General features: G+C 46.9%; 1 protein-coding gene across 1 annotated transcript in view; it reads left to right on the plus strand.

The window, feature by feature from the left end:
• Positions 1-14,836, plus strand: part of exoc4 (exocyst complex component 4) — a 283,169-nt gene that overhangs the window by 171,003 nt on the left and 97,330 nt on the right. Inside the window, 1 exon segment of the mRNA XM_029742408.1 lies at positions 4,672-4,894. Within this exon segment, the coding sequence (XP_029598268.1) occupies positions 4,672-4,894 (223 nt within the window).

Consider the following 14,836-nt stretch of genomic DNA (forward strand, 5'->3'; position numbering starts at 1 on the left):
TCCCTTTACAACTGACTAGGTATCCCCCCTTTCCCTTTACAACTGACTAGGTCTCCCCCCTTTCCCTTTACAACTGACTATGTATCCCCTCTTTCCAACTGACTAGGTATCCCCCCTTTCCCTTTACAACTGACTAGGTCTCCCCCCTTTCCCTTTACAACTGACTAGGTATCCCCTCTTTCCAACTGACTAGGTATCCCCCTTTCCCTTTACAACTGACTAGGTCTCCCCCCTTTCCCTTTACAACTGACTAGGTATCCCCTCTTTCCAACTGACTAGGTATCCCCCTTTCCCTTTACAACTGACTAGGTCTCCCCCCTTTCCCTTTACAACTGACTAGGTATCCCCCCTTTCCCTTTACAACTGACTAGGTCTCCCCCCTTTCCCTTTACAACTGACTAGGTATCCCCCCTTTCCCTTTACAACTGACTAGGTCTCCCCCCTTTCCCTTTACAACTGACTAGGTATCCCCCCTTTCCCTTTACAACTGACTAGGTATCCCCCCTTTCCCTTTACAACTGACTAGGTCTCCCCCCTTTCCCTTTACAACTGACTAGGTCTCCCCCCTTTCCCTTTACAACTGACTAGGTCTCCCCCCTTTCCCTTTACAACTGACTAGGTCTCCCCCCTTTCCCTTTACAACTGACTAGGTATCCCCTCTTTCCAACTGACTAGGTACCCCCCTTTCCCTTTACAACTGACTAGGTATCCCCCCTTTCCCTTTACAACTGACTAGGTATCCCCCTTTCCCTTTACAACTGACTAGGTATCCCCCCTTTCCCTTTACAACTGACTAGGTATCCCCCTTTCCCTTTATAACTGACTAGGTCTCCCCCCTTTCCCTTTACAACTGACTAGGTCTCCCCCCTTTCCCTTTACAACTGACTAGGTATCCCCCCTTTCCCTTTCCAACTGACTAGGTATCCCCCTTTCCCTTTACAACTGACTAGGTCTCCCCCCTTTCCCTTTACAACTGACTAGGTCTCCCCCCTTTCCCTTTACAACTGACTAGGTATCCCCCCTTTCCCTTTCCAACTGACTAGGTATCCCCCCTTTCCCTTTACAGCTGACTAGGTATCCCCCTTTCCCTTTACAACTGACTAGGTATCCCCCCTTTCCCTTTACAACTGACTAGGTTTCCCCCCTTTCCCTTTACAACTGACTAGGTTTCCCCCCTTTCCCTTTACAACTGACTAGGTATCCCCCCTTTCCCTTTACAACTGACTAGGTCTCCCCCCTTTCCCTTTACAACTGACTAGGTATCCCCCCTTTCCCTTTACAACTGACTAGGTCTCCCCCCTTTCCCTTTACAACTGACTAGGTCTCCCCCCTTTCCCTTTACAACTGACTAGGTATCCCCCCTTTCCCTTTACAACTGACTAGGTATCCCCCCTTTCCGTTTACAACTGACTAGGTATCCCCCTTTCCCTTTACAACTGACTAGGTATCCCCCCTTTCCCTTTACAACTGACTAGGTCTCCCCCCTTTCCCTTTACAACTGACTAGGTATCCCCCTTTCCCTTTACAACTGACTAGGTATCCCCCCTTTCCCTTTACAACTGACTAGGTATCCCCCTTTCCCTTTACAACTGACTAGGTATCCCCTTTCCCTTTACAACTGACTAGGTATCCCCCCTTTCCCTTTACAACTGACTAGGTATCCCCCCTTTCCCTTTACAACTGACTAGGTCTCCCCCCTTCCCTTTACAACTGTCTAGGTATCCCCCCTTTCCCTTTACAACTGACTAGGTCTCCCACCTTTCCCTTTACAACTGACTAGGTATCCCCCCTTTCCCTTTACAACTGACTAGGTATCCCCCCTTTCCCTTTACAACTGACTAGGTCTCCCCCCTTTCCCTTTACAACTGACTAGGTCTCCCCCCTTTCCCTTTACAACTGACTAGGTCTCCCCCCTTTCCCTTTACAACTGACTAGGTATCCCCTCTTTCCAACTGACTAGGTATCCCCCCTTTCCCTTTACAACTGACTAGGTATCCCCCCTTTCCCTTTACAACTGGCTAGGTCTCCCCCTTTCCCTATACAACTGACTAGGTATCCCCCTTTCCCTTTACAACTGACTAGGTATCCCCCTTTCCCTTTACAACTGACTAGGTATCCCCCCTTTCCCTGTACAACTGACTAGGTCTCCCCCCTTTCCCTTTACAACTGACTAGGTATCCCCCTTTCCCTTTACACCTGACTAGGTACCCCCCTTTCCCTTTACAACTGACTAGGTATCCCCCTTTCCCTTTACAACTGACTAGGTATCCCCTTTCCCTTTACAACTGACTAGGTATCCCCCCTTTCCCTTTACAACTGACTAGGTATCCCCCCTTTCCCTTTACAACTGACTAGGTATCCCCCCTTTCCCTTTACAACTGACTAGGTCTCCCCCCTTTCCCTTTACAACTGACTAGGTCTCCCCCCTTTCCCTTTACAACTGACTAGGTATCCCCCCTTTCCCTTTACAACTGACTAGGTCTCCCCCCTTTCCCTTTACAACTGACTAGGTATCCCCTCTTTCCAACTGACTAGGTATCCCCCCTTTCCCTTTACAACTGACTAGGTATCCCCTCTTTCCAACTGACTAGGTATCCCCCTTTCCCTTTACAACTGACTAGGTATCCCCCCTTTCCCTTTACAACTGACTAGGTCTCCCCCCTTTCCCTTTACAACTGACTAGGTATCCCCCCTTTCCCTGTACAACTGACTAGGTCTCCCCCCTTTCCCTTTACAACTGACTAGGTCTCCCCCCTTTCCCTTTACAACTGACTAGGTATCCCCCCTTTCCCTTTACAACTGACTAGGTATCCCCCTTTCCCTTTACACCTGACTAGGTACCCCCCTTTCCCATTACAACTGACTAGGTACCCCCCTTTCCCATTACAACTGACTAGGTATCCCCCTTTCCCTTTACAACTGACTAGGTATCCCCCTTTCCCTTTACAACTGACTAGGTATCCCCCCTTTCCCTTTACAACTGACTAGGTCTCCCCCCTTTCCCTTTACATCTGACTAGGTATCCCCCCTTTCCCTTTACAACTGACTAGGTCTCCCCCCTTTCCCTTTACAACTGACTAGGTATCCCCTCTTTCCAACTGACTAGGTATCCCCCTTTCCCTTTACAACTGACTAGGTATCCCCCTTTCCCTTTACAACTGACTAGGTATCCCCCCTTTCCCTTTACAACTGACTTGGTATCCCCCCTTTCCCTTTACAACTGACTAGGTTTCCCCCCTTTCCCTTTACAACTGACTAGGTATCCCTTCTTTCCAACTGACTAGGTATCCCCCCTTTCCCTTTACAACTGACTAGGTATCCCCCTTTCCCTTTACAACTGACTAGGTATCCCCCTTTCCCTTTACAACTGACTAGGTATCCCCCTTTCCCTTTACAACTGACTAGGTATCCCCCTTTCCCTTTACAACTGACTAGGTATCCCCCTTTCCCTTTACAACTGACTAGGTATCCCCCTTTCCCTTTACAACTGACTAGGTATCCCCCTTTCCCTATACAACTGACTAGGTATCCCCCTTTCCCTTTACAACTGACTAGGTATCCCCCTTTCCCTTTACAACTGACTAGGTCTCCCCCCTTTCCCTTTACAACTGACTAGGTATCCCCCCTTTCCCTTTACAACTGACTAGGTATCCCCCCTTTCCCTTTACAACTGACTAGGTATCCCCCTTTCCCTTTACAACTGACTAGGTATCCCCCCTTTCCCTTTACAACTGACTATGTATCCCCCCTTTCCCTTTACAACTGACTAGGTATCCCCCTTTCCCTTTACAACTGACTAGGTATCCCCCTTTCCCTTTACAACTGACTAGGTATCCCCCCTTTCCCTTTACAACTGACTAGGTATCCCCCCTTTCCCTTTACAACTGACTAGGTATCCCCCTTTCCCTTTACAACTGACTATGTATCCCCCCTTTCCCTTTACAACTGACTAGGTATCCCCCCTTTCCCTTTACAACTGACTAGGTATCCCCCTTTCCCTTTACAACTGACTAGGTATCCCCCCTTTCCCTTTACAACTGACTAGGTATCCCCCTTTCCCTTTACAACTGACTAGGTCTCCCCCCTTTCCTTTACAACTGACTAGGTATCCCCCCTTTCCCTTTACAACTGACTAGGTCTCCCCCTTTCCCTTTACAACTGACTAGGTCTCCCCCCTTTCCCTTTACAACTGACTAGGTATCCCCCCTTTCCCTTTACAACTGACTAGGTATCCCCCCTTTCCCTTTAGAACTGACTAGGTATCCCCCTTTCCCTTTACAACTGACTAGGTCTCCCCCCTTTCCCTTTACAACTGACTAGGTATCCCCCCTTTCCCTTTATAACAGACTAGGTATCCCCCTTTCCCTAAGTGGTCCTGTGTGGCTCAGTTGGTAGAGACCCCTTTCCCTAAGGATCGTTGCTTCGTTTCCCACTGGGGCCACCCCCAAGAACAATGTATGCACGCTTTGGATAAATATATATATCTATATCCAGGCTAACATTGCTGTAGCCTTCCTGTGCAGTTTCTCTAACGATGGCTCAAGGTTCTCTAACGTTGCACTAACATTGCTGTCCAGTCTCTGTTTCACCCCATAGGTCTATCCAGGCTAATGTTGCCGCAACGTTCCTCTCCACTCTCTCTAACGTTCCCTCAACATTGTCCCCCCCAAGGTTCATCAATGAGACGGAGCAGAACATGGGTCCACCGGGCCAGGCCAAGCAGTGCCAGCTCCGGACCTTCCTGACCTACTACATCAACGACCTGTTCCTGCACCAGGTCAGAACAGAGATCAACAAGGAGATCCAGGCCGTCAGCAAGACAGCAGATCCACTGAAAGTCCTGGCTAGTGCTGATACTATGAAGGTCCTGGCGGTGCAGAGGCCCCTGCTCCAGGTGAGGGGGGCCGGGAACCCATACTCACAGGACACACACACACACACACACTCGCAGGACGGACACACACACACTCGCAGGACACGCATATTCACAAATGGGTACATAATGTGGTATGGTAAACATGGAAATCATACAACTGTCTGTGTGGACATATTTATGCAGACACACATGCTTACTTCTGCTCATACTTTGTTTCCTGTTCACAACCTGTTCACAACCTGTTCACAACTTGTTCACAACCTGTTCACAAGATCAACATTCTTCTTCATTTATATTTTGGTGTAGATTTACATTTGAGTCATTTAGCAGACTCTCATACAGAGACTTCCAGTTGGTTCATCAGTCAGTATACGGACAGGTAATAGTTTCCTTTGGACTCTGTGAGGTTTCAGCAGCCACCTTGCTCTCTCATTCTCTCTCATTCTCTCTCTCTCTCTCTCTCTCTCTCTCTCTCTCTCTCTCTCTCTCTCTCTCTCATTCTCTCATTCTCTCTCATTCTCTCTCTCTCTCTCTCTCTCTCTCTCTCTCTCTCTCGCTTTCTCTCATTCTCTCTCTCTCTCTCTCGCTTTCTCTCTTTCTCTCTCGCTCTCTCGCTCACTCTCTCTCTCATTCTCTCTCTCGTTCTCTCTCTCACTCACAAATTTTCTCATACACACACACACACACACACACACACACACGCACACACACACACACACACACACACACACACACACACACACACACACAGTGATACTTGGCACCCACCTATCTCACAGAATCATAATTGTGTCTGAAACAGCATTTGATTCTCCCTGACCCTGTAGAAGCAGTTAATTGGTGGTTATAGAACACACACACACACACACACACACACACACACACCCTCCCAAACCCCGGTACCCATTTCCTCCAGCACAGGAAGTGGGCCTATCATCTCCATGGATACCACTTACTGCGCATGCTCACCTGGCTCCTCCCCTATTAAAGATGAGATCAATCACTTCTCACAACAATGTGTTCCCCAGATCAGATATGTAACAGTGGATGTTGCTTCTCAAAGCTAGTCTCCGTGAATACTCTACAGTAGTGTATAAAGAAGGAGTCTTATACGGCCGTATGCCTACACATTGACCTTTACCATAAATACCCACGCTGTTGATTCTTCTTCTTCAGTGTCTACCTGCAGGTTTAGGCTGTAGCTATAATGTGTGTATGCTTCCGTGAGTGTCTGTGTATATCTGTTTCTTTGTGTGTGTGTGTGTGCGTGTGACTGCGTATATTTGTGCGTGCACCTGTTTTAGTCAATTAGTCCTGTAAGAGAGTCATTTAGTCCAGAGATGGTGAAGGGCCATCTAGAATACAGAGATGGTGAAGGGCCATCTAGAATACAGAGATGGTGAGGTGCCATCTAGAATACAGAGATGGTGAGGTGCCATCTAGAATACAGAGATGTGAGGTGCCATCTGGAATACAGAGATGGTGAGGTGCCATCTAGAATACAGAGATGGTGAGATGCCATCTAGAATACAGAGATGGTGAGGTGCCATCTAGAATACAGAGATGGTGAGGTGCCATCTAGAATACAGAGATGGTGAGGTGCCATCTGGAATACAGAGATGGTGAGGTGCCATCTAGAATACAGAGATGGTGAGATGCCATCTAGAATACAGAGATGGTGAGGTGCCATCTAGAATACAGAGATGGTGAGGTGCCATCTAGAATACAGAGATGGTGAGGTGCCATCTAGAATACAGAGATGGTGAGGTGCCATCTAGAATACAGAGATGGTGAGGTGCCATCTAGAATACAGAGATGGTGAGGTGCCATCTAGAATACAGAGATGGTGAGGGGCCATCTAGAATACAGAGATGGTGAGGGGCCATCTAGAATACAGAGATAGTGAGGGGCCATCTAGAATACAGAGATGGTGAGGGGCCATCTACAATACAGAGATGGTGAGGTGCCATCTACAATACAGAGATGGTGAGGTGCCATCTAGAATACAGAGATGGTGAGGGGCCATCTAGAATACAGAGATAGTGAGGGGCCATCTAGAATACAGAGATGGTGAGGGGCCATCTAGAATACAGAGATGGTGAGGTGCCATCTAGAATACAGAGATGGTGAGGTGCCATCTAGAATACAGAGATGGTGAGGGGCCATCTAGAATACAGAGATAGTGAGGGGCCATCTAGAATACAGAGATGGTGAGGTGCCATCTAGAATACAGAGATGGTGAGGGGCCATCTGGAATACAGAGATGGTGAGGGGCCATCTGGAATACAGAGATGGTGAGGGGCCATCTGGAATACAGAGATGGTGAGGGGCCATCTGGAATACAGAGATGGTTAGGTGCCATCTAGAATACAGAGATGGTGAGGGGCCATCTAGAATACAGAGATGGTGAGGGGCCATCTAGAATACAGAGATGGTGAGGGGCCATCTAGAATACAGAGATGGTGAGGGGCCATCTAGAATACATGTGGCCCTCCGAGTGAGTTAAATCTAAGGGTAAGAGACATTATGAGGGATCTGTCACCAGAAATGTTTCTTTGTGTCTGTATTTGTATTTATTATGGATCCCCATTAGCTGCTGCCAAAGCATCAGCTACTCTTCATAACAATACATTCACAGACTTCACAACACACTGTGTGCCCTCAGGCCCCTACTCCACCACTACCACATATCTACAGTACAAAATCCATGCGTATGTGTGTGTATAGTACGTATGTTAATGTGTGTGTGTGTGTGCATGAGCGTGTGCATCTCTGTATGAGAAAGAGAGAGAGAGAGAGAGTGAATGACAGAGTAGCTATGTTGCCGTTAACATTTTCAGTGATTTTTGTTTTTACATTTAGAAAGTTTGCATAGAAAATACAAGTCAGCTGGATGTAATGATGTCAGCTGGATGTAATGATGTCAGCTGGATGTAATGATGTCAGCTGGATGTAATGAAGTCAGCTGGATGTAATGAAGTCAGCTGGATGTAATGATGTCAGCTGGATGTAATGATGTCGGCTGGATGTAATGAAGTCAGCAGGATGTAATGAAGTCAGCTGGATGTAATGAAGTCAGCTGGATGTAATGATGTCAGCTGGATGTAATGATGTCAGCTGGATGTAATGATGTCAGCTGGATGTAATGAAGTCAGCTGGATGTAATGCAGTCAGCTGGATGTAATGATGTCAGCTGGATGTAATGATGTCAGCTGGATGTAATGATGTCAGCTGGATGTAATGATGTCAGCTGGCTGTAATGATGTCAGCTGGCTGTAATGAAGTCAGCTGGATGTAATGATGTCAGCTGGATGTAATGAAGTCAGCTGGATGTAATGAAGTCAGCTGGCTGTAATGATGTCAGCTGGCTGTAATGATGTCAGCTGGCTGTAATGCAGTCGGCTGGATGTAATGATGTCGGCTGGATGTAATGATGTCAGCTGGATGTAATGATGTCAGCTGGATGTAATGCAGTCAGCTGGATGTAATGATGTCAGCTGGATGTAATGATGTCAGCTGGATGTAATGATGTCAGCTGGCTGTAATGCAGTCAGCTGGATGTAATGATGTCAGCTGGCTGTAATGATGTCAGCTGGCTGTAATGATGTCAGCTGGATGTAATGATGTCGGCTGGATGTAATGATGTCAGCTGGATGTAATGATGTCAGCTGGATGTAATGATGTCAGCTGGATGTAATGATGTCAGCTGGATGTAATGATGTCGGCTGGCTGTAATGCAGTCGGCTGGATGTAATGATGTCGGCTGGATGTAATGATGTCGGCTGGATGTAATGCAGTCAGCTGGATGTAATGAAGTCAGCTGGATGTAATGATGTAAGCTGGCTGTAATGCAGTCGGCTGGATGTAATGCAGTCAGCTGGATGTAATGATGTCGGCTGGATGTAATGATGTCAGCTGGATGTAATGCAGTCGGCTGGATGTAATGCAGTCGGCTGGATGTAATGCAGTCGGCTGGATGTAATGAAGTCGGCTGGATGTAATGCAGTCGGCTGGATGTAATGAAGTCGGCTGGATGTAATGCAGTCGGCTGGATGTAATGAAGTCAGCTGGATGTAATGCAGTCAGCTGGATGTAATGCAGTCAGCTGGATGTAATGATGTCAGCTGGATGTAATGATGTCGGCTGGATGTAATGAAGTCAGCTGGATGTAATGCAGTCAGCTGGATGTAATGCAGTCGGCTGGATGTAATGATGTCGGCTGGATGTAATGCAGTCAGCTGGATGTAATGATGTCAGCTGGCTGTAATGCAGTCGGCTGGATGTAATGATGTCGGCTGGATGTAATGCAGTCGGCTGGATGTAATGAAGTCGGCTGGATGTAACGAAGTCAGCTGGATGTAACGATGTCAGCTGGATGTAACGAAGTCAGCTGGATGTAACGATGTCAGCTAGATGTAATGAAGTCTGCTGGATGTAATGAAGTCTGCTGGATGTAATGAAGTCAGCTGGATGTAATGAAATCAGCTGGATGTAATGAAGTCAGCTGGATGTAATGCAGTCGGCTGGATGTAATGCAGTCGGCTGGATGTAATGCAGTCGGCTGGATGTAATGCAGTCGGCTGGATGTAATGAAGTCAGCTGGATGTAATGAAGTCGGCTGGATGTAATGCAGTCAGCTGGATGTAATGCAGTCGGCTGGATGTAATGCAGTCGGCTGGATGTAATGCAGTCGGCTGGATGTAATGCAGTCGGCTGGATGTAATGAAGTCAGCTGGATGTAATGATGTCTGTATGCCTGTGTGTCTGTATGCCTGTGTGTCTGTATGCCTGTGTGTCTGTATGCCTGTGTGTCTGTATGCCAGTGTGTCTGTATGCCTGTGTGTCTGTATGCCTGTGTGTCTGTATGTCTGTGTGTATGCCAGTGTGTGTCTGCCCCTCTGTCTTTGTTAGCTCTCCATTCATAGTGAGAGAACACTGACAGTTCATTACAGCTCCTGGCTCGGAGTTCACTGGCGTTTGTTTACGATTATGACTTCTCCTTAACGAGGACTGCGGCATCTTGCTAATTACACTGCTAGGCTAATGAGCCTCTCTCCAGTTAGTGGGAGCTCCATAAAACGCTCCTTTTGTTTGGGGTTTTGGCTTTTTTAATTACGCCAATCAAAGAGGCCTGCCTGCTCCTTCCTCTACTGCCAGATACGCACATACAAGACCCAGGCCCTCTTGCTGTGCGCGCGTGTGTCTGTGCGTGAGAAGTCCGACCGATCCCCACCGCGTCCTGGTGGCTGGTTGGTCTCAGTGTGACAGCGGCCCACTACTTTTGATGGGCTACTCCAGTCCTCAGTGCTCCCTGCTCACTCAACATGGCAGGTGGCTTTACGGAGGAAAGAGACTGAAGGAGACGATGTCCCACCGCTGTCACTTACCAGAGGTGGACAGCTATAGAACCATACATCCTTCTGTATCAGTGTTTTAAAGGGAAGCTGCTGTAGGTTAAAGGAGCTGTTCTAGTCGTTTAGATCATCACATTCCTGTTACGTGTTGGGTCTTTCTCAGGCCTTATGTAGATGGGAAATGGTGCATGCCTGCTGTTTGGGGGGGGTGTTTGTGTGTCCATGCATGCACACACACAAGTGTGTTCCCACTGCAGGTGTTCTAAGAGTGGGGCCACACCACTGGCACTTGAACCAGTGGGCTGAAGGGACAGAGAGACACGTGTTGCTACACTACATTAAACACACTCACTCTACCTTGGCTGCCATCACACAGGAAACGGCAGGGGACCCCATTTATAGGTGCACCTGCCATCCACTCCACCACAACACACATGTATGTACATGGGGTTAGGGGAAGGCAGTAGTGGACATACCTGGCGGACACACAGAGTGAGTTGCTGTGTTTTGGGCTTGGACACTGTAGCGTTAGCTGTTACCATATAGGACAACACACCCTGGGATATCACGGGACGCCGTGCTTAAATAAAGGTCACTATTAGAGATTTACTTCTTTACCTTTCTAGACGATTTGATACGTTATCTAGAGACATGGGCTCTGATACCATACAGGAACCATACGTTATCTAGAGACATGGGCTCTGATACCATACAGGAACCATACGTTATCTAGAGACATGGGCTCTGATACCATACAGGAACCATACGTTATCTAGAGACATGGGCTCTGATACCATACAGGAACCATACGTTATCTAGAGACATGGGCTCTGATACCATACAGGAACCATACGTTATCTAGAGACATGGGCTCTGATACCATACAGGAACCATACGTTATCTAGAGACATGGGCTCTGATACCATACAGGAACCATACGTTATCTAGAGACATGGGCTCTGATACCATACAGGAACCATACGTTATCTAGAGACGTGGGCTCTGATACCATACAGGAACCATACGTTATCTAGAGACGTGGGCTCTGATACCATACAGGAACCATACGTTATCTAGAGACGTGGGCTCTGATACCATACAGGAACCATACGTTATCTAGAGACGTGGGCTCTGATACCATACAGGAACCATACGTTATCTAGAGACGTGGGCTCTGATACCATACAGGAACCATACGTTATCTAGAGACGTGGGCTCTGATACCATACAGGAACCATACGTTATCTAGAGACGTGGGCTCTGATACCATACAGGAACCATACGTTATCTAGAGACGTGGGCTCTGATACCATACAGGAACCATACGTTATCTAGAGACGTGGGCTCTGATACCATACAGGAACCATACGTTATCTAGAGACGTGGGCTCTGATACCATACAGGAACCATACGTTATCTAGAGACGTGGGCTCTGATACCATACAGGAACCATACGTTATCTAGAGACGTGGGCTCTGATACCATACAGGAACCATACGTTATCTAGAGACGTGGGCTCTGATACCATACAGGAACCATACGTTATCTAGAGACGTGGGCTCTGATACCATACAGGAACCATACGTTATCTAGAGACGTGGGCTCTGATACCATACAGGAACCATACGTTATCTAGAGACATGGGCTCTGATACCATACAGGAACCATACGTTATCTAGAGACATGGGCTCTGATACCATACAGGAACCATACGTTATCTAGAGACATGGGCTCTGATACCATACAGGAACCATACGTTATCTAGAGACATGGGCTCTGATACCATACAGGAACCATACGTTTTAGTGTGTGTGTGTGTGAATGATATACAGTGCATTCAGAAAGTATTCAGACCCCTTGACTTGTTCCACATTTTGTTACATTACAGCCTTATTCTAAAATGGATTAAATAAATAAATATCCTAATCAATCTACCCACAATACCCCATAACGACGTCACAATACCCATAACGACGAAGCGAAAACAGGTTTTTAGAATTGTTGTATTTACCTTATTTACATGCGTATTCAGACCCTTTGCTATGAGACTCGAAATTGAGCTCAGGTGCATCCTGTTTCCATTGATCATCCTTGAGATGTTTCTTCAACTTGATTGGAGTCCACCTGTGGTAAACTCAATTGATTGGACATGATTTGGAAAAGCATGTCAGAGAAAAACCCAAGACATGAGGTCAAAGTAATTGTTGGTGGAGAATTATTTAAGGTCCCCAACAACACAGTGGCCTCCATCATTCTTAAGTGGAAGAAGTTTGGAACCACCAAGACTCTTCCTAGAGCTGGCCGCCCGGCCAAACTGAGCAATCGGGGGAGAAGGGCCTTGGTCAGGGAGGTGACCAAGAACACGATGGTCACTCTGACAGAGCTCCAGAGTTCCTCTGTGGAGATGGGAGAACCTTCCAGAAGGACAACTATCTCTGCAGCACTCCATCAATCAGGCCTTTATGGTAGAGTGGCCAGACGGAAGCCACTCCTTAGTAAAAGGCACATGACAGCCCGCTTGGAGTTTGCCAAAAGGCACCTAAAGACCATGATAAACAAGATTTTCTAGTTTGATGAAACCAAGATGACCTGAATGCCAAGCGTCACGTCTGGAGGAAATTTGGCACCATCCCTACGGTGAAGTATGGAGGTATCAGCATCATGCTTTTTGTAAGTCGCTCTGGATAAGAGCGTCTGCTAAATGACGTAAATGTAAATGTAATTGCTGTGGGGATGTTTTTCAGCGGCAGGGACTGGGATTGAGGCAAAGATGAACGGAGAAAAGTACAGAAAAAAGTACAGGACCTCGAACTGGGGCGAAGGTCTACCTTCCAACAGGACAACAATTATAAGCACACAGCCAAGACAATGCAGGAGTGGCTTCGGGACAAGTCTTGGAATGTCCTTGAGCTTGTAGCTTCATTCCCAAGAAGACTCAAGGCTGTAATTGCTGCCAAAGGTGCTTCAACAAAGTACTGAGTAAAGGGTACTTAGAGTACTTATGTTAATGTGATATTTCTGTTTTATAAATGTTTGTCCAAAAATGTCTAAAAAACAGTGTTTGCTTTGTCATTATGGGGTATTGTGTGTAGATTGATGAGGGAAAAAAAAACATTGAATCAATTTTAGAATAAGGCTATAACGTAACAAAATGTTGAAAAAGTCAAGGGGTCTGAATACCTTCCCTAATGCACTATATGTCAGTATATAGCACCCAAATTCTGAATATCTCCCTCATATGGGCAATCAATGAACTCTGACCTGATGATACTGACATGGGCTTGTGACTTTAGAGGGGGGTCAAGGTGAATTTAACACCCCAGTCCTGGCAAGAGACCTGATAACACATCCAACCGACACCATGTTTTCATATAGCAGCCATACAATAATAATAATAATAATGATAATAATGATATGTTAAACATCCTACCTGTCACTAGGCCCCAGCAGTGTGTAAGGGAAGAGTGTGTATGATATTAATATGAGACTGTATGGCTATCAGTCGGCCAGGACACAGGCCCTATGATAACACCAGTGTGTCATTGTAGTCCAGTATGTAGAGTGTATGATCCAATCATGTGTCTTTGTGATAACATGGAGCCAGGTGATTGGTCAGAAGGCCCAGCAGAGGTTATAAATAAGAAAGAGAGGCATGTATTCTCTGTCTCTCTCTCTGTTTCTCTCTTCTTGTTCTCCTCTCCCTGCCTGTTTACTGGTCATCTTTTTTCATTTCGTTTAACCCTTCTCCCCTTTCTCTCCCTCTACCTTCCTTCCTTCTTCTCTGTGTCTCTGGTTAGTGGTGGTAGCAGTGTGATGCTATCTGTCCAGTGTTCCTGTTCCCCCTGATTGGTTTATTTAATTAGTCTCCTCTATCCAGGAGGGTGGTCAGTCTACAGACCAGAACTGGAGATTGGCTCCATTAATCTCTTGGATGGGGGTCCCCACACACGCACACAGGCACACACACACACACACACACACACACACACACACACACACACACACACACACACACACACACACACACACACACACACACACACAGGCATGCATTCACACAAGCCAGGGTGATAAAGCCACCATTGAATCATATCCAGTCATTTTGCTCTTGAAATGTTGTTGTGACGTTATGTCCACGTCTCCTGTTGTGACATTATGTCCATGTCTCCTGTTGTGACGTTATGTCCATGTCTCCTGTTGTGACGTTATGTCCACGTCTCCTGTTGTGACGTTATGTCCACGTCTCCTGTTGTGACGTTATGTCCACGTCTCCTGTTTTGACGTTATGTCCACGTCTCCTGTTGTGACGTTATGTCCACGTCTCCTGTTGTGATGTTATGTCCACGTCTCCTGTTGTGACGTTATGTCCACGTCTCCTGTTCTCCTGTTGTGACGTTATGTCCACGTCTCCTGTTGTGACGTTATGTCCACGTCTCCTGTTGTGACGTTATGTCCACGTCTCCTGTTGTGACGTTATGTCCATGTCTCCTGTTGTGACGTTATGTCCACGTCTCCTGTTGTGACGTTATGTCCATGTCTCCTGTTGTGACGTTATGTCCACGTCTCCTGTTGTGACGTTATGTCCATGTCTCCTGTTGTGACGTTA

This window comes from Salmo trutta, chromosome 40 (assembly GCF_901001165.1).
Source record: "Salmo trutta chromosome 40, fSalTru1.1, whole genome shotgun sequence".
Lineage (NCBI taxonomy): Eukaryota > Metazoa > Chordata > Actinopteri > Salmoniformes > Salmonidae > Salmo > Salmo trutta.